This window comes from Mesitornis unicolor, unplaced genomic scaffold, assembly GCF_000695765.1.
Source record: "Mesitornis unicolor isolate BGI_N332 unplaced genomic scaffold, ASM69576v1 scaffold20304, whole genome shotgun sequence".
Lineage (NCBI taxonomy): Eukaryota > Metazoa > Chordata > Aves > Mesitornithiformes > Mesitornithidae > Mesitornis > Mesitornis unicolor.
Window position 1 is genome coordinate 11766 of NW_010181009.1, and position 18298 is coordinate 30063.

The window sequence follows — 18298 nt, forward strand, 5'->3', positions numbered from 1 at the left end:
TCTTAAAATTGCAGTAAGAGGATGGAGCGTACCTCTTGGCATCAAACCTTCTTCCCAGTCCCATGCTTGCTCTGTTTTTCTAGACTGGTGATCTTCAGTTCAGATTTATTGGGAGCTCTTTCCTTGCAGCCATGGAAAACAAAAATGTTAAAACGGAAGAGAACGGGAAGAGGAAACTTCCTGGCAGACATGGCTTGCTCATTATTGTTTCCCACAAGCCAATTAATTTGTGACCCTTGCACTGTCTTTGGGCAGGGCTTTATTCCACCTGAGTCACCAGCATTTCATATCTGAAATATCTATGTCATATCACCATTTATTTCATATCTGAAATAGGAGTGAGTCTGGAAACGTGGGAGCCTTTCTTCCCCCTGATAACCAGATTTATGATGAGGATGACAGATGCAGAGCTCCAGGAAGCAAACCCACCTGTGTTGGTGCTGGAAGGGGCCTTTCCCCTGCATGGATGAAGCTGCTTGCTTTGGACAGGACTTGTGGTCAGGGTAGGTATCTAAGGGATGCCTCTTGTTTTGAGAATCAATACCCAAAATACTTCTAGGAGCAAGGAAGGAGAAGGGTTAGGGAGGAGACAGTCAGGCCAGTGAGAGTCTAGTTAAAAATTCAGCTCCTGCCTGGGCAAAGTGTTGACACAGCTGCCCTTCCAGGCTCTCTTTGGTCTAGCAAAGCTCTAGGAAGGCAGGGCTGACAAGAGAAAGAGTAAAAAGCTGTGAAATAGCCTCCTGTATCCCCTTCCTCCTCCTGCTGTGAACCCCAGAGAAGCTCTTTCCTTCCAGTGGTGGTTTTCTTTAGGAGACTTCAGTGGGTTCAGCCTGAGCTTGGCTTCTTTCAGTCAGGAAATAGCCAATTCGTGACAGCAGCAACCGCAGCGATCCGCATCCATCCCAGCAGTCCTGCAAGGAGCAGGCAGTAACCTCTGCAGTGCCAAAGCTTGGAGGCAGAAAGGTGAAAAAGCAACTTGGAATTGCAGCCTGCAAGGTTTTTCCCATGGCTGAGAGAAACCAAGGGAAGGACAGGGTGCTGTGTGTGCTGTCTGCGCAATGGGTTCAGCTTCCTGCCTCCCAGCCAAGCATTTTTCAGACTCTGATGACGCAGCTGAACAAAAGCTGTCAGATTTGAGCCTTTTTCTGGCTCTCTGGCCTGACACAGACAACAGGAAAGGCTCCTTCTTCCATGAGCCGCCTGGCTCTGCGCAGGCCGGCGCCTCGGCTGCTGTAGGTCAGCGCTGTTTCTGTTGCAATACCTGAGATTCAGGCAGCAGGTTTTCAGTTTTGGGATCTGGCATAGGAGGAGCCTTTGCTGCCTGCAGCTGGTTATGGAATTGGGTTAATGCAGATACGTGAGGCTTGTGAAGATGAGCCCGTGTGTTCACGTTAGGGTTATGATCAGACTGGACACGGGAACGTGCAGGCTACTGACACAGCTCCACTGATGAGTGTGGGAACTTGGGCTGAGGGACTGCTTGTATCTAATTACCCACAAACTTCCCCACTTAGTATAAATGCCAGAGATGAAGTTTGCAGTGAAATGTTACGGGGTTCTTATCTGAAGATTATTTTGGAGCTTTTCACTAGAAACAAACCACAGTTATCTGGGCCTGGTTTGGACAGTGTGAAGACCTGCTGCAGTTCACAGTAGGCTTTTTTATGGTCAAATTATTTAATAATAATAACTCCAGTTTCCTGGGATTTCTTTGGAAGTGTCTGGTCCTGTCTGCTGGATGACATGAAGTTCTGATCTGATTTAGTCTGGATGTTTCCCAAGTTTTCCTTGGTGCAGGATATAATTTAGATTTTCATTTACATTTTTGTTATAATGCTCTCCCCTTTCCTGAAGCACAGCCCTCTTTAGGGCAGAAGAAATCTATCTTCTGGTGTACTAGATGATACAGAAAAACGTCAGAAGGAAAAATTCAAGTGGTAATTAAGTTTATCTCCATGGAATGCCATGGGCATGCAACTAGCTTGTATTTTAAAGCTCTCAGACTGAAACAATGATGACTGTCTCTGGTCTGCAGATGCAAACTAAGGTGATCTGAACTTTTAATTGGCCTGTGAGTGTATATACACATAAATGGTTTATGTAGATATTATTTTGTGAAGCAAAGTTTGGAGTTTAAGAACTTACTGCTGGTTTCTCTGCTGTTTGTCATGGATTTTTTTTTCCAGTAACTGTGTTAATAATCCTAATCATTGTGGGAAACAGCAAAGTGGGTTATATAAACACAGTTTAGTACAGGCTTTAGGAACTGGTTCATGTAATTTAACAGCCTTTCCCAGCAAAACTGATGAAAATTCAGTCATTGCTTGACTTTGTTTCTGTGTCCTGGCCTCTGTGGCAGTGAAACCTGTTCCCCACATTGCAATATTCTGGGGCTTTTAGTTCTAGGCTCTTTTGCCTGCACTGCCCAAAGCTCCCATAAACTCAGCTTTTGTCATTACCATCCTTTTGCTAAGGGAGCTGCTATTAAGCCCTTGCTTACAAATGGCAGGACAGAATAAATATTGTCTTCTAGGTTGTCTTCTGAGACTTGAGCCTGAAGTAAAACCATATGAGGAGACGAAGATCAAAAAGCCACTGAAGGCAACAGAATGAACCCAGTCTGGAGCAGACAGCTGGACGAGTGTCAAACAAAGGAAGCAACAGCTGGATCAAGTAAAGCACGGGGGAAATTAGTTCCATCCCTAGGGGGAGGGAGAAAGATCATTTTGTGAGCCCAGAGCTGCACGGGACCAACTTTACCTGATTAAAACTTTTACATCAAAGCAGGGGCAGATCAGAAGGTCCCAGAGGGAGGGGAAAGAGACGAGTGGGTGTTAGCAGCAATGGTGCAGAAAGCGTCAGGGAAAGGCAGGAGGTGGAGTGTGAGTGTGGGGGGAGAGCGGAGAGGGGAGGTGGGGAATTGGAAGTTGTAGGTGGAGTAATTCTGCAGAGTATGAGCTGCTGTCCACAGCTTTCTGGATGTGAATTGATGAGCTCATAGTGTTTTCCAGTTACCAAAAAAAAAAGTTAAAAAAAAAAAAAAGTCTTCAACTTGTTTTTCTAGAGAGACAAAAGCACGGAGACGCTGAAGACATGGAGCAACTAGCAAAACTCCTCCTGTGGCAGATTTTGCTTCAGCAAAGTAAGCTCCGAGCTGATCGGCATGATGAAGTTGCTTGTTTTGATTTCAGGCTGCAGAGGACGGGGCTGGCAGTTAGTGAGAAGATTTTGAACTGTTCTTTTTGTCAGATTTTGCTCCGATTCCCTGGCTTGCTGTGTTTTCGTTTGAGGGGAGGGAATTGTGGATCTCTTATGCTTGTTGGAGAGAAAGGAGAAATGTTTGGGTTTGTTTAAGTGGCACTCCAGGCAGCACGTTTGTGCAATCTATTCTTTTCCTATCAGTTATCTTGATCAGTAAATTTAAGACCAGTAAGCTTGAATGTGAGTGCAGTAAAGCTTGCGTAGTTAGAGTTACATGATCCAAGGTTATTTTATCCTTTTGAAGAGGCAGAAACAGCTGGTGGGGGTGTGTGTGTATGTGTGTGTGTGTGTGAGTGTTCAGGACGGAGGAGAAATTTAAGTTAGTTTGGATTTTATTTCCCTGTCAATGTAAAGACAGAGATGTAGGAATTCTCCTTTGGGTAAGGTGCAAGGAAGGGATGAGGACAAGTCTGCTGAGTTTACAGTAACAGAATGGCTCGTACCTTTTCTTAATCACTGAGTTTTCTGTCAGAGCTGGAAGCAGGTTCAGGGTCCTGACAGCCTGGCCCCAAGCTAAGCAGAGAAACCCCAGCAAGGCTTGGATGGCAGGAGAAGCTTTGAGGATTAATTGCCAAGTCTCAGCAAATGCACACTTTGCAACACTTTGGGCTCTAAGGAAGGCACCTGTGAGCAAGGATAACAGCATGGAGAGACTTCATTCAGGGTGCTTACAGCAGGAAGTGAGGAGCACAAGGTTTTGGGGGACTGGTGACCCCCCCTGCTCTTCACAACTGTGTTAATGAAAGGCTATGGCTGGCCACCTGAGCCTCTCGAAATTCCTCAGTATGCAGATGGAGTAAGCTGAAGAGTCCTCAGCTTGGTCCCTTATTAGTTTCCATGCCACCACGTCATCCCCAGTTTTGCAGTGCCTCAAGGCAAGGTTTAGGAATTGGCAACATACAGGATCAGTCATAGGGACAGAAGGGTTAAAGCCGCTCAGAAAACTAGGGTGTAGGGGTAGGTTAAGCCTGGAGAAAGAGGAGAGGCTATAAATTGTACTGCAGAAGCACCAACCAGTCCAGCTGCTCCCCAGTGTGGTTTAGCATGTTGGCAGAGCTTGGGGAGCACCCAGGGCAGGAATTGCAGGTTGGGGAACTGTGTACAGGCAACAACATCCCACCTCAGGATGGATGATCTCTGACTGACTTTCTTCAGGTGTATTTTGGGGAGTTAACTCTCCATATACCAGGCAGCTCTAATGCTTGAGTCCTGCTGTCCCCACACATCAGGTTATAAGACCATGAGTGAAGGCAGGAAGGGGAGAAGGGAGGACATCTGTGCAGGTCCATATTTGCTGAGATGGTCCCTTCTGGGGAGGAACCACACCCTCAAGTGTTAATGTCTTGCAGAGAGGATCAGTGCTGTGTTTGCAATGACTCTGCAAACCGTGGGCCTGGAGCCAGGGTGAAGTACACGGAGCAGAGAAGGGTTTAGAAAGCTGAGCTAATATCGGATCTGTGAGAAAGTTAGGGCAAATCTGTGAGGGATCCTGGTTGTGCAGGGGCCAAGATGGCAATTGGTTTCTTGTGCAGGCAGAAGGCTTTTTCCTGTCTGCTGAAGCAGCACATTCTTGCTTTTTACCAATTCCTGGACATGTTCCTACCTGCAGTGAGGTGCTGGAGTTGTTGGGACTGCACGGGTAGTTCAGGGCTCTCCAGTCCTGACAGTTTTTTGAAAGCATAAAACTGCTATTGAGAAAGTTGTCCCAGGAAGCCTTTAAAAATAAACAAACATGCAGACCTAGATAAAAGCCCAGTTCAGAGCCTGGCTTGAGCATCAGTTGGTTTTGTAAGGGAAACCTTGTTTTACTGCAAAGCTGAGTCTTGCAGTCCTAGGCCAGCAGGGGCAGGTAGTGAGCAGGAGCTGCTGCCTAGGTGGAAATCTATTGCTCACCATCTCCCTCCTCTGTCTCTTTGGGCCCAGATGTTATTTCTGGTTACTGGTCAGTGGGTTTTTTAAAAAATGACTGCCAGAAGAGAGCTGAGCTCACTGTGTAGCTGTCACCTTGATGTCACTGCAGTGTAAGCCGCTATAGCTTCTTAGATGCTGGGTCAGCTCGCTAAAGAGTCAGGATGGAGACACTGCCGTTCTCCAAAAGTATTTGGAAATATCCTGGTAGCACAGGCTGCTGTTTTAGCAGTGATTGTGTAATGGCTCTACAGAGACCACTAAATCCCCTGCATAGACAATGGGATTTATGGGAGAAATAAGGAGCCTGACACACACAGATTTTTGCGAAGAACACGTCCTTTCTTTAGGACTAGACCATCCCTTTGTGCTCCCAATGTAAAGGTGATGTGGCTTCCTCTTTCAAAAGAAAAAAGCAGCTGAGACAGACCAGGAGATACCAGAGAAGGTGTGCAAAGAAAGAATGAGCTGAGCTTACTTAGACAAGCAGAGTGTCAACCTCATGGACTGTTGTTTCACTGCACACACCTGGGGGTTGTGACACTCATTTCTCCAGTTACTTCTCTGTTTTCTTTCCTGCCTACTGCTACACTCTGGACTTCAGTGGTGCTTCTTGCCTGTCAGGCACTGTTCAGGCAGCTTATCCTCGCTCTGCTGCCATCAATGGCAAGGCTCTTCCCGAGTTCAGCAGAAGCACTGCAGGTAGAGCTGGCCTTGCCACATCCCATGGAACTTATGTGCCACTTGGCAATCAGGCTACCACTTACAGTGTTTGTAGTTTCTTTTTCTGCCCTGGTAGCCTTTCATCCTCCAGTATGAGACAGGAACTTGGTTTCGTTACCACCTGTGAAGCAGACCCTGTGCCAGCAGCTATCTCCAGGAGGAGAGAAGCAGTGGTGGCGTTCAGGCAGGGCTCAAGGGGCAGTTTTCTGTTTGAACTGCTCTAAGGACACTGCCCTGAGAGCTCTGAGTATGTAAGATGTCTTTCAGAGCCTGAAGCTTTTACCTCTAGTTTGCCTGCAGTTTTTGGGGCTTAATTCTTTACTTGAGAAGTGGATGGGATTCAAGAAGTATGAGCTGGATTCAAGAAGTAAGAGCTGGCTCTGCCTTTTACAAGGAATTAAGCAGCCTGCAAAAGCGTTTCCTTCCTCTTCCTGTATTGTGGGACCAGCAGAACACCTCTGAGATCCTGCAGAGTCTGCACAGAACATGTCAGGGGACAGCATACAGATGTGGTCTTGGTTTTTTATGGGTACATCACACAGAGGACAACGTGGTTATCCATCACGTGGAATTGGACATTTTAAAATGAGAACTGCAGTGAGTTCTGTGTTGACAACTGTTAAGGTGTTTGGTGGTTTTGAAGCTCCAGGTCCTGAATTCCTGCGACTTCACAAGTCTGAGCTTTCACCAGGTGCATAAACACTCCTTGGTTTTACAGTTGCAGCTTGGGAAGTATGACTTGCCAAAAGAACTGCTTCCACTTTACCCTGGTCCTGTAGCTCATGAACTGTGAACTTTGCCACGTTATGGATATGTCTTTGCCTTTGTCAGTAGCTGCTGTGTTCCACAACCAGTAACTTCAAGGAGCATGGCTGGGGGACATCTTTGCTCTGTTTTTCTTACATAGCAGAGGGAAGAGACTGAAAAAAAGGCTTATTCCTTCTTTAACTGCTGCTCTGTGTTCAGGTTATTGAAGGTCAGTTGTTTGAAATTCCGTTTTCTCCAGGCATACAAGGGATCAGAGACATTCCAGATTCCTTACATTTCTAAATGATCTCTTTTACAGCCACGTCAGATTTATCAGAATGTGTGCAGACTTCCAGCATTGCTGGGAGATCAGCACAGTTGGTTCTTCCTCCTTTGTCTGGTGGGGTTTCCATGCCTCTTGTGAAAACTTGGCCTTTCTTTCCCTTCTAGAACCGTGCTTATTGGCTGCTATGCCCTTCTCTTTTTGATATTCGCACCTACTGCTTTGAGACTCCGAATGATACCCTAGACCCTGAAGATCCCAGAAGCTCTGCTGCTTAGGGAGCTGCTAGCAGAAACATTGACAGTGGAGGGAAAAAGAAGCTGTCAAAACCTACAAGACACAAGCTTTTCTTATCTAAAAGCTGTTACATTACAGACAACTTCGCCGCTTCCTTGTTTTACAGACAGTAAAGTCTGGAAATGCGCTGGGGAAATGCATTCATCTGGCTTTTGGGGCTCCAGCAGCAGAGCCTGGCAAAAGGCCCCTGTGGGTGGGATAAAGTCAGGACCTGGGTGGTCCCTCACCATGCTGGTAGGGCCAGCTAAAGGACACCAACCAGGGGTTAGTGCTGCTGTCACTTTAGGGCTGCCACGGCTGCTGAGCAGAGCACGCTGGAAGGCTCAGGTGGATACTCTTGTTAGATTTACAACGCTGCATTTGGGCTCAGTGTTTTTTACATTAACTTGCAAGAGGAAAGAAGTAAATGAATTCCTCTTGCTGAGCCAGGAGAGGATGTTTCTGCAGCGCCAGATCGATTTGCTGTTAATGAGCAGCAGTGCAAGGCTCTGGAAGCGCTGGCTGTGCATCCAGCCAGCTCGCAGACACTGCTCCCAAGCACGCAAGGCGCTGTTCGTGTTGTGATGCTGCGTTGTTCCCTCAAACATCACCAATTTGGATGCTTTGCTTTGTCACACTGGTACAAGTGGGTGCTGCTGTGCTGAGAGCTGGTTGTCCTGTCACAAGTGGGACTGATTGCTGCTGGTGAAGGCTGATTTGGTGCTGTTAAAGAGCTTTGTGTCACTCCTTTGTTGTCCTAAGCTCAATCTAAGTCCTGGCTTCCAGAGACAGAGGCTGGCAGTTCATTGTGTTTTCCCATCAGGCATTTTGCACCATATTAGGAGAGACCATCAAATAATGGAATTAGAATGTCTCGTGTATGATGTCTCTTTCTTATCTCCACTGAAGCACAGACTTTGAGGGGTTTTTTTTTTGTCTTTGTGATGCGGAGATTATAAATAAATGAAAAATAACTGATATTTGAAGTGTCTTTGAACTGGCAGCACAACAGAAGACGCTGCTCCCTTTTGCTCTCTGCTGTAACTGCCCAGCGTTTTGGGATAAGAGAAGGAAAGGAAACAGAATTTATTCTCAGCCCATGCACGGGGGGGTGTGGTTAAAATAGCCCCAGTTTGGAGTTAATTTATTCTCGTTTGAAATGCATAAATTCCAAGGCTGAATAAAGAAATACAGCCTTTGTCTGGAGGACTTTGTGCCTATGACATTAGCAGCACAAAACATCTGACGATCTTGCTGGAACCCGCTTGGGCTTGACTGGGTGGTGAGATGAAGGATGTCCTTGTGTTGGGAATCTGAGTCACGCTCTCAAAGCGTGATGCCAGGAGACCTCCTAGACCCTTCCTACACAAAAAGCAGGAGGGGCTGGACCATAGAAATGCAGAAATAAGGGAATTAATTCATTTCTTGCAGAGTTCTTCCTGTGTAGATCTCTCATGTGAGTTGGAGATCTCACTGCTGCAGTTGTGTCCGGAGCATTACAGTGTTAACTGAACAGACCAGGAGTGTGAGCAGAGGGCTCTGGGGGCCAAGCTCCCAAATCAAAGGATGTGTTTGCTCAGGAGAGTGCTGACAGCAGAGTGTGTAATGATTTGGGGGCAGCTCTGCCTCCAAGTCCATTAATGCCTCTGCCTTAGCAGAGGAAGTTGACTGACATGTGGGTATCTGCTGGGGAAGAGATGGGAATAAAACTGTCCCATGCATTTCAATGGTCAAACAGCACAAAAATGAACATGGTTTTAACTGGTCACAACTGGGTGACCCCCTCTGTTTTACTCTGGTGAGACCCCACCTGGAGTATTGTGTCCAGTTCGAGTCCTCAGTACAGGAAAGATGTGGACCTGTTGGAGCAGGTCCAAAGGAGGCCACAGAAATGATCAGAGGGATGGAACAGCTCTGCTGTGAGGACAGGTAAAAAGAGCTGGGGTTGTTCAACCTGGAGAAGAGAAGGCTCCTGGGAGACCTTATTTTATTGTGACCTTTCAATACTTAAAGGGTGCTTCTAAGAATGATAGGTACAAACTTTTTAGTAGACCCTGTAGTGATAGGACAAGGGGTAATGGTTTTAAATTAAAAGAAGGTAGATTCAGACTAGATACAAGGAAGACTTTTTTTATTCCAGTAAGGGTGGTGAAACACTGGCACAGGTTACCCAGAGAGGTGGTAGATGCCCCATCCCTGGAAACATTCAAGGTCAGGTTGGACAGGGCTCTGAGCAACCAAATCTGGTTGAAGGTGTCCCTGCTCATTGCAGGGCGGTTGGACTGGATGAGTTTTAAAGATCCCTTCCAACCCAAGCTACTCTGTGATTCTGTGGGCTGTTCTTGGCCTGCTGGGCCAGCAAAAGGCTGAACCTCTGGGCACTATATTAAATCAGTGTATTAACAGAGAAGGAGGAATAGATGGTATAATAACAGAGGAGGTGGCTGCTGACTATGAATGTCGTTGTAGGTTTTTTTTCCCTGTTTGTTGTCAGTAACATTCTCTTTTTTTCTGCTTTAACAGGTTCTGTTTATTTATATTCAGGTGAGTGACACCTTTGTAATCTGCCTTTGATTGAGATCATGAGAAGAAATGAGAGGGACCCCAAATCCGTGATGTGGAGTCAGGGTTTAATTGCAAACCTCCACAGGCATGAACCGTGCATCCCATTAATTAATGTCACTAAAGTGATTAACTGGGGGGTTAGGATTTAGGAAAGGCAGGTAGGAAGGTCAAATCTACAATCCTGGTAATACACATTGTAGACATTGTTTTTACTGAATGAAATCAGTGGTTTTGAGTGGCTTCCTGTTGTATTTCTCCATGACAGCGCTCTATGCAGGTCTTGAAAGTTACTTTTTTTGGGGTGGAAGTTGTGCAGAGGTTCTAGGACAGCTTTGAGTCCTACAATAGTGTCTTCTTCACGTGCCATTAATCTGGTAACTCTCTTTTATTCTTTGCTCCTGGCTCTCAGTCCCAGCCGATGCCTCAAACCCAGACAGCGTTGTGGTGTCGGTGTTAAACATCAGTGCCGCGCTGGGCTCGCAGGCTGTCCTGCCCTGCAAGAGCCACCGCATGGTGTGGACCCAGGACCGGCTGAACGACCGCCAGCGCGTGGTCCACTGGGACGTGTACAGCAACTACTACGGGGACAACAAGATGGAGAGGCTGTGTGACATGTACTCGGCTGGGGATCAGCGTGTGTACAGCTCCTACAACCAAGGGAGGATATTCATGCCCCAGAATGCGTTTACAGACGGCAACTTCTCCTTGGTGATCAAAGGTACTGAACAGCATCTTTTGTCCCTGTGCTATCTGCAGGCATGGAGGATTCATGACTAAATTAACTTGGTGGTTTTCTTCAGTGAAAATGGCTGTTTTTCAGAGCGTTTTCAGTGTAATTTGGTTCTTGGAAGTGCTGGCAATAGTGTTTTATTGCCCTTTGAAACAGACCCAATTTAAAAGAGAACTGGTAACAACTCCTTGGCTGAAAGTCACTTGGGCTTCTTGTGGACTTTTGACTGTATTTCAGTTCCTGAACTTTAAACCCAAGATTGTCATTCTTCCTATGTCTGCTCTTAGCTAAACTTAAATCACTTTTCAATCTGTTAATTCAAATACATTCCACGCAAGACCAAAATAAACCAAATTATTATATTAGGTGAGATGATTCTCTGCTGTTTAGCCCACCAAGTTGTATAAAGGCCTTTTTGCATCCATACAAGCATTTGGAAAACAGCATAAATGACAAAAGTAATCATTGTCTCAGCATAAAACTTTCAACTTCTCTTCCCTGTTGTGTCAGATGTTGCGGAGAGTGATGAAGGCACATATTCTTGTAATCTTCACCATCACTACTGCCACTTATACGAAACTGTGAAAATCCAACTGACAATCACCAAGAAAGGTAGGTGTGGTGGACAGCTCTGTGCCCCTTTCTGTGAGGGACCTGGTGTGGCAACCAGAGCCCAAGGTCTGTGATGAATTCACAGTGGGGCTTGTGCTGGTTCATGGTGGCCTCATGTGCTGGTCTGTGGGTGTCGGAGAAGAGCAGTGAGGATGTGGGGTTTTCCCCACACCTTCTTACTTGCAGGTTCAGGGCACAGATGCCACAGGAGGCTTGGAAAGCATCAGGAAACAGTGGTGCTCACTGTGCCATTTGCTATCAGATTCCCTGAGTTTCAGAAACTCTATCTAATGTGTGTTATTTGTGAGCCTCTTCTCCTTTCTTAGCATGTGCCAAGCAATGCATGGAGCCTGTTAAATGTTTACTCTAGGCAGCCCTATTTGCTCACTGTCCTGTTACTGCTCCAGCAAAACATCCCTTGTACCAATCCATCATCGCATTAGCCACAAAGATCTGCCTTGTGCATTGGTTGGTGAGCTTTCCTTGAGAAGTCTGTAGTTAAAAAGTCTCCTCAAGTTACCAAACCTTAACTCTAGTTCTAAAAACAAGCTTCTAAGGGCTGTTGGCAACTGCATGTGAGCCACCCATGCCACACGTGTTATTACTGTGTAATTTTAATTGACATTTGTGTAATGCACAAGCTGATTGTGCTGGGAAGCTGCTGAAGGGCTGATGGGAGAAGTGATCGCTTCTGCTGCTGTTCTCACGGCTTCTACGCAATAAAAACACCCAGGCAGGCCTGTGAGCCCCAGTCTGCTCATCTGTGTTTTGGTTCTTCTGTTACTCCTTTTCAAGAACAAAATACAAACCAGCGCTTCTTGAACTCCTCCAGTAATTAGGGCATTTGTGGGTAGAAAAGCATTTCCTGCTTGGAGAATTGGGATATGGCACATTGAAGATGGAATCTGTTATTCTCTTTCTATTCTTAGTCTGTAGAGACAATATACTTCCTGCTTTCTGAAGCAAGCGCTTAGTTTTCAGTTATAAGGAAAAGAAAATGGTCTTGCTTCGTGCACTGACTTAGGATGTAGAAGATAAAGGTGTGTTTCTTTGCTTACTGCTGAAGTAAGTGTGAACAAGGCACACTACCCCTGTAGATCTATGGAGAGGATGTGTTATGGAATTGCAGGGTCTGAGAGCAACCTTAGGTGTGCCTGGGTGTCCTTAAGAACAGGCCAAGTGTGCAAAGCAGCACGTACTGAGGTTGTACAACTTGTATTGTCCCCACAGCTGAGGATGCAAGCGAGTACTGGGATGGGGAAAAGCCTGTGATCGTTGCCCTACAAGGCAGCACAGTGATGCTCCCCTGTGTGAACCGTAACCACATCTGGACTGAACGGCACAGTGAAGAGGAACAGCAAGTGGTGCACTGGGACAGGCAGCCCCCAGGGGTTCCTCACGACCGGGCTGACCGCCTCATTGATCTGTACGCCTCTGGTGAGCGCCGTTCCTACGGACCCCTCTTCATCCGTCAGAAGATGAACATCACTGACACAGCCTTTGCCCTGGGTGACTTTTCCCTGCGGATTTCACAGCTGGAAAGTGCAGATGAAGGCACTTACTCCTGCCACCTGCACCATCACTACTGTGGCCTGCACGAGCGCAGGATCTACCGAGTCTTCGTGACGGAGCCAGTGAGAGAGAAGAAAGTGGTGAACCTCACAACTCATAACATCGCCCCAGCCATAGGTAAGTGGCTCTCTTGATTGAGGAAGAGATAAGTAGCTACGGTTGCACCTTTGAGCTCTGAAGAGCTCAGTAAGCCACAGGACGGGTATATGACACATTATTCCTCACCATCACCTCACCAGGCCTTTGCTGTCCCTCTGCAGTGGTCTGCAGGGATCACAGTGCCAGCAGGAGGGAGCGTGGTCAAGACAAACCTGTGCCCTGCAGAAATACCACAGACACCACAAAGTGAAAGTGTCACATAGAGCAATGCAGAAGTTTCCTCTGTGAAGGTTTCTCACGTTTGAGTCAGGGGTGATTCCTGCCCTTAAGGTTAGAAGAGTTGATGAGGTCTTGCTCCCATGCTTCTACTGCATGACAGTAGTGTATGGTGGTTTCTGAGCTATGTCCATTACTTGGGTAAACCTGGAGCTGTGTGATACAAGTGAGGATCCTGTCAAGTGCTTTAAGTGCACTGAACCAAAAGCAGAGCGTCCCACCCAGTCATTAATTACCGTGCCTGCAGTGCTGGGGTGACATCATGGCCAGTTTTCTTTGCTCCAGGGCAGTCCTGCAGCCTGTTGTGCTCTGCATGCTGACATGCCCTAAGGCAAACAAGCTGTTTTTCTAACAGGTTTCTCTTCCTGATCCCTTCTATGGAACAGGAGAAGGTGTGGAGTGGGGTCAGTTCTGCTCTGCCTTTACTGTTACAGCATGCCACCGTTCTCACCAGTGGAGATCACAAATGTTTCTCTCCCCTTTGAACAGGGCTTTAGGCTGTGCAAGGTGCCAGACTGCAGAATCAAGCACCAGGAATTTTCCTCCACCCTTCAGCTTTTGTTGTTTTTTTTTGGTCTTAAACCAATTTTCACATTTTCCATTGCAGTGAGCTATCATCTGTCAGCCTGTCCAAACTCAAACCCATCATGCTTAGTTCAGGCAGAAAAATCAAATAAATATCTCAAGTTTTAATATTTTTGAAGTTTGTTTGGTATAGTTCCATGTTAACATTTTAAAATATTCATTGTGGTTTAATATTTATTGGCTGTTTAATACGGAATTTTGATGTGCTTCATACATTTTTAAATAGGTCTATTTCTCACTAGCAATTGGGTTTTTCAAGTCACTGAAACCTAGACCTTCCCCCTGGGACTAAGGTCGGTATCCAGAAAGCCCTGGCAGTACTAAAGAGAGGTGGCTGTGGTGCTGAGCTGACGTGGAGGCCAGGGCATACAAATATCAGCCTCCCTGCGGCCCTTTTGCTGTCCTTGAGCCCTATCCAGATCACACTGTGCAGATGGAAACTAGATCTTGTGTTCAGAGTTGCCTACTCAGGGATTTATTCCTCTCTTTCCTGGATGCTGTCCTGCTTGCCGTTGAGTAGTTACCTACCTGCTCAGGAGTTACAACCTGCAAGTAATGTAACGTGCCAGGGCTGTCCGAGTTTGTCAGTAGTGCCCTCGGTGCTGGAGGAACTTCCCTCCCTGAGAAAAGCCACTTCCACTGTCAGAAAGCACAGCCTTGGAAGAGATTTGTCCCCTCCAGGCAGTGAGAGCTCAGCTGGTCCAAGAGAACCACACACAAAAATGTGCTGAGTTGATGGGAATGTGAAAGAAGCTGAGACGTCCGCAGTGCCTTTTCCAAACCCGGCGCTGATGAGGAGCCTGCTGGGACGTGCCCTATTTGTGTGAAGCAGGAAAGGCTGAGCTATTGCCCCGTTTAATGAAAAACCGTACAGCGCTCTTCTGGGGATGGAACATAAAGCCGAAATGAAACATTGGGAGATAACAAAAGCAAAGCAGTGAGCTTTTTCTGCGAGCAGCTATAGTTTCTGGCTTAGCTCCAAGGCCCGGAGCCATTTCCAGACAGGAAACTTCATCCTGTTTTGAATATAAGCAGGAGCTCAGTTCTGCTCTGGGTCTCAGCAGTGTAAATGTGGTGTATGTCTATTAATTCAGTGCGTTTTTACTCTGCGTTTGCTTTGGAGCAAGCAATTGAAGAATGGCATCTGTTTCTGTCTCACGCTTATTGCTAAACTATTCTCAACCCTTTGCCAAACTTGCAAAGAAAATGAGCTGCATACCCAGCATTTGTGAGCCCTCTTGGTGGAGAGCTCTCAGTTTTCCCAGCAGAAGGCTCTGACCCTTAGCACTTTGGTGAAGCAATGTAAAAGCACTTCTGTTCTGACTTTATTTTTTCACCACCATTAAAACTTGCTCTCCTGTAGTTTAAACTGGTTCATGTGAGTGAACTGGAGGCAGATGGGCACACCATGTTGTGAGGTACTGAAAGATCAGATCTTGATTACAGAATAAACCTTCACCACCTTGCTGGAGTTCTGGTCTAGCGCACTGGGGTGAGGAGCAGAGTCTGTATTACTCCGGTGATCTATTCTAGGTGCTGACGTTCATCAACTGGGTGAGACCGAGTCAACCATTACTCTGTGCCTCAGTTTCCCCAATTATAAAGTAGTCCACATTCTGCTGCCTTCCTGGTGATGCACTTTGGAGTTTACCAGTTATGTTTTGTCAAAACTATTTTTAGGATTACTTAGCCAAGGAGGCCCAAAGATACTGAATCTCTGCACTGTTTGTTGTTCCAGCGACCTCCCCAGTGGTGACCAAAGCTCCTGCCCTCTCTCGCAGTGTTGTGGGAAAGCAAAGAGCCAGGAGCAGAGTGCATTTCTGTTGGCTGACTTCTGGCTCCGCAGCTGCTCCAGCGGCCACCAGCTCATCGCGGCAGCTGCTGGAGAAGCCCTTCAGGATCCAGAGATGTGTTAAAATAGAGCTGTCACGTATACAGTTTGCAGCTTTGCAAGTGGGTTTTTTGGTTTGGCGTTTTTCAGCTTAGCAGTGGTGAAAAGCACATGCCAGTTTTCAGTGCTGTAGCCAGCAAGTGCACAGCAGCCAGCAATACCAGTAGAAAGTGGAGCGTTACTGGAGCGGAGGACTGGGCTACCAGAACAAAGCATACACTAAAACCTCTCCATTTTCTAGATCTGCTGTTAGCATTAGCGAACGATCATCTCTGGTTTCAAAGTATTTATTTCAGTGTACTGTTGCCTTATTTGATTTTGTTGTTGCTGGGTTGGCATTTTTAAATGCTGGAAACAAACTGGAACCAGTGACTATGCCAGCAGTTCCAGAAACGCCAACATTTCTCACATTAGAACACGTCTGTTAAATTAGTACTGTAGCTTGTGGTATATTTTCCCCCATTTTTTTCCCCTTTTCTCTCTAATTTACAGGGTTAAACTCCCAAGTTGGCCAGAGCTCCACACTGGTTCTTGCTTGGTGCTCTAGGAATGTTCTCTGTTAGGAGGAGAAGGTGCCACTTTCCACTCTGTTTTGGAAAGAAAAGCCTCCCCCAGCACAACGTGTCTCATGGGTCTGCTGTCTGTGCGTGGGCTGAGGAGTCGCTTCCTCTTTATATGCGTAAAACGTTGACCTATTTATGTGAGATCTACAAAAATGTTCCACGTAAAAGTTTTGAGTTACCCTTGCTGCGCTGCGGAACTGAAACGCTGCTGCACCCACAGATGGAATGGAATCTTGGCTTTTCTTTGTGCGTTTTTATTTATTTTATTGATTTTTTAACATTTTATTTTAAAAGAAACTCATTCTTTGGCATTGAAAATTCCTCCCGCTCTGTAAATTATAACCCTTGGCAGGGAGGGGCTGCCTCATACTTGAGCTGTCTGGAGCCGAAGCAGCGTGGTGTGTGTGCTGTAAGGACCCAGAGGAGTGTTGTGTTACCCTGCAGAAAGACTTGGGGCTGTCTTGTGTGGCTTCTTGCTGGTCTTCCCTCTGTAATAAGCAAGAACACGCTGACAGCAAGGCAGCAGCAAGGGAATGTGCAGCTGTACATGTAGCAGCAACCCCATGGACCAGGATACACTGAGGTCTGACCTGTTGGGGAGTAGCACAGCAGAAAGAGACCTGGGGGTGTTGGTGGCCAGCAGGATGATCATGAGCCAGCAATGTTCGCTGGCAACCAAGAAGGCCAACGCCATCCTGGGCTGGATGAGAAGGGGTGGTTGGAGGGCAGAGAGGTTCTCCTGCCCCTCTGCTCTGCCCTGCTCACACCACAGCTGCAATCTTGTGTCCAGTGCTGGGCCCTCAGCTCCAGAAGGACAGGAACTGCTTGAAAGAGTCCAGCAGGGCCACAGAGATGATGCAGGGAGTGGAGCATCTCCTGCTGAGGAGCGGCTGAGGGAGCTGGGGCTCTTGAGCTTGGAGCAGAGGAGACTGAGGGGTGCCCTCATTGCTGGGAATCCATTGGGAAAGGGCAGTGTCAGGAGGAAGGAGCCAGGCTCTGCTCTGGGATGGCCAATGCCAGGACAAGGGGCAATGGTCCCAAGCTGGAGCACAGGAGGTTCAAGCTGAAGATGAGGCCAAAGTTTGTGAGTGTGAGGGTTCTGGAGCATGGCCCAGGCTGCCCAGAGAGGTTGTGGAGTCTCCTTGTGTGGAGACACCCAAAGCCCTGGCCGTGTTCCTGTGTGACTGCTCTGGTGATCCTGCTGTGGCAGGGGGTGCACTGGGGGGGCTTCCCAAGTCCCCTTCAACTCCTGACACGATTCTGTGAACAGTTGCTGTTAATACTTGGTGCATCTTCCATCTGACGAAGGTGCAGTATTTTGTAAATTAGGCACACGTTTGCCCTTTCCTTCATGCACTGAGTTTCTCACTGAACTTGCTTTTGGGATCCACATATGTGCCTGCGTGTGGACGTGCTTTGCTTTGGGTGCCGATTAAAATTATCTGCCTGTTTTCCTTTTCCTTTGCCATCAGATCCAAATGTTGTCAGGGGCCACAACGTAATAAATGTCATCATCCCTGAGAGCCGGGTGCACTTCTTCCAGCAGCTGGGCTACATCCTGGCAACTCTGCTGCTCTTCGTTGTCGTCCTCATCATTGTTGTCCTCGTCACCCGCAAGCACCGACAGAGAGGTAAAGCCTGGAAAAGACCAGTCCTGTGGTGCTTATAGGGATATCTCATGACAGCAGAGCTGATTCTGCAAATAATTATTGCAAAGCACAATGCTGAAGGGAGTGATCCCCTGGAAAACCAACAACTTATGCAGTGGGGAGTCTTTGCAGGTGCTGATGCCAAGAGGTATTTATTAGTGTGGTGTAAAAACTTCCAGGCCTTGATTTGCTGAGTTGCTCTGTTGTAAGGGAGAAGAAAATTAGAAGTGCTTGACAGTTGCTCTTTACAAGTGGAATTTATTTAGAGCAGAAGGTCCACGTGCATCTCTTAGGAACTAAGATATAGGCCTGTGCTGGGTAACTGTGTGTAGTTAGATAAATGGACGCTGAGATCTTTTGGTGACTTCCACACAACGAGTTTTGGATGCCACACAAAAAGCAAATACCAGGGAATGTCTATCTACTGGTGTGTTCTTTGCAGTACCACATTCATCCTTATTTACATGTCAGGGGATTAGCACCAACACAAAGTGGGGCTGTCTCCACTGACTTAAGTGGAGTTACTTTGCAATTACAGAGGAGACAGACTCCTGGTCT

At 46.9% G+C, this 18298-nt stretch overlaps 1 protein-coding gene across 1 annotated transcript; it reads left to right on the forward strand.

The window, feature by feature from the left end:
- The first annotated feature begins 3001 nt into the window (after positions 1-3001).
- Positions 3002-17760, forward strand: MXRA8 (matrix-remodelling associated 8). Its single transcript, XM_010183294.1, has 6 exons — positions 3002-3142; positions 9722-9742; positions 10173-10481; positions 11004-11105; positions 12336-12794; positions 17564-17760. Exons 1-6 carry the CDS (start codon positions 3094-3096, stop codon positions 17758-17760), a joined length of 1137 nt encoding a protein of 378 aa, XP_010181596.1. The 5' UTR covers positions 3002-3093.
- Positions 17761-18298: the final 538 nt, after the last annotated feature.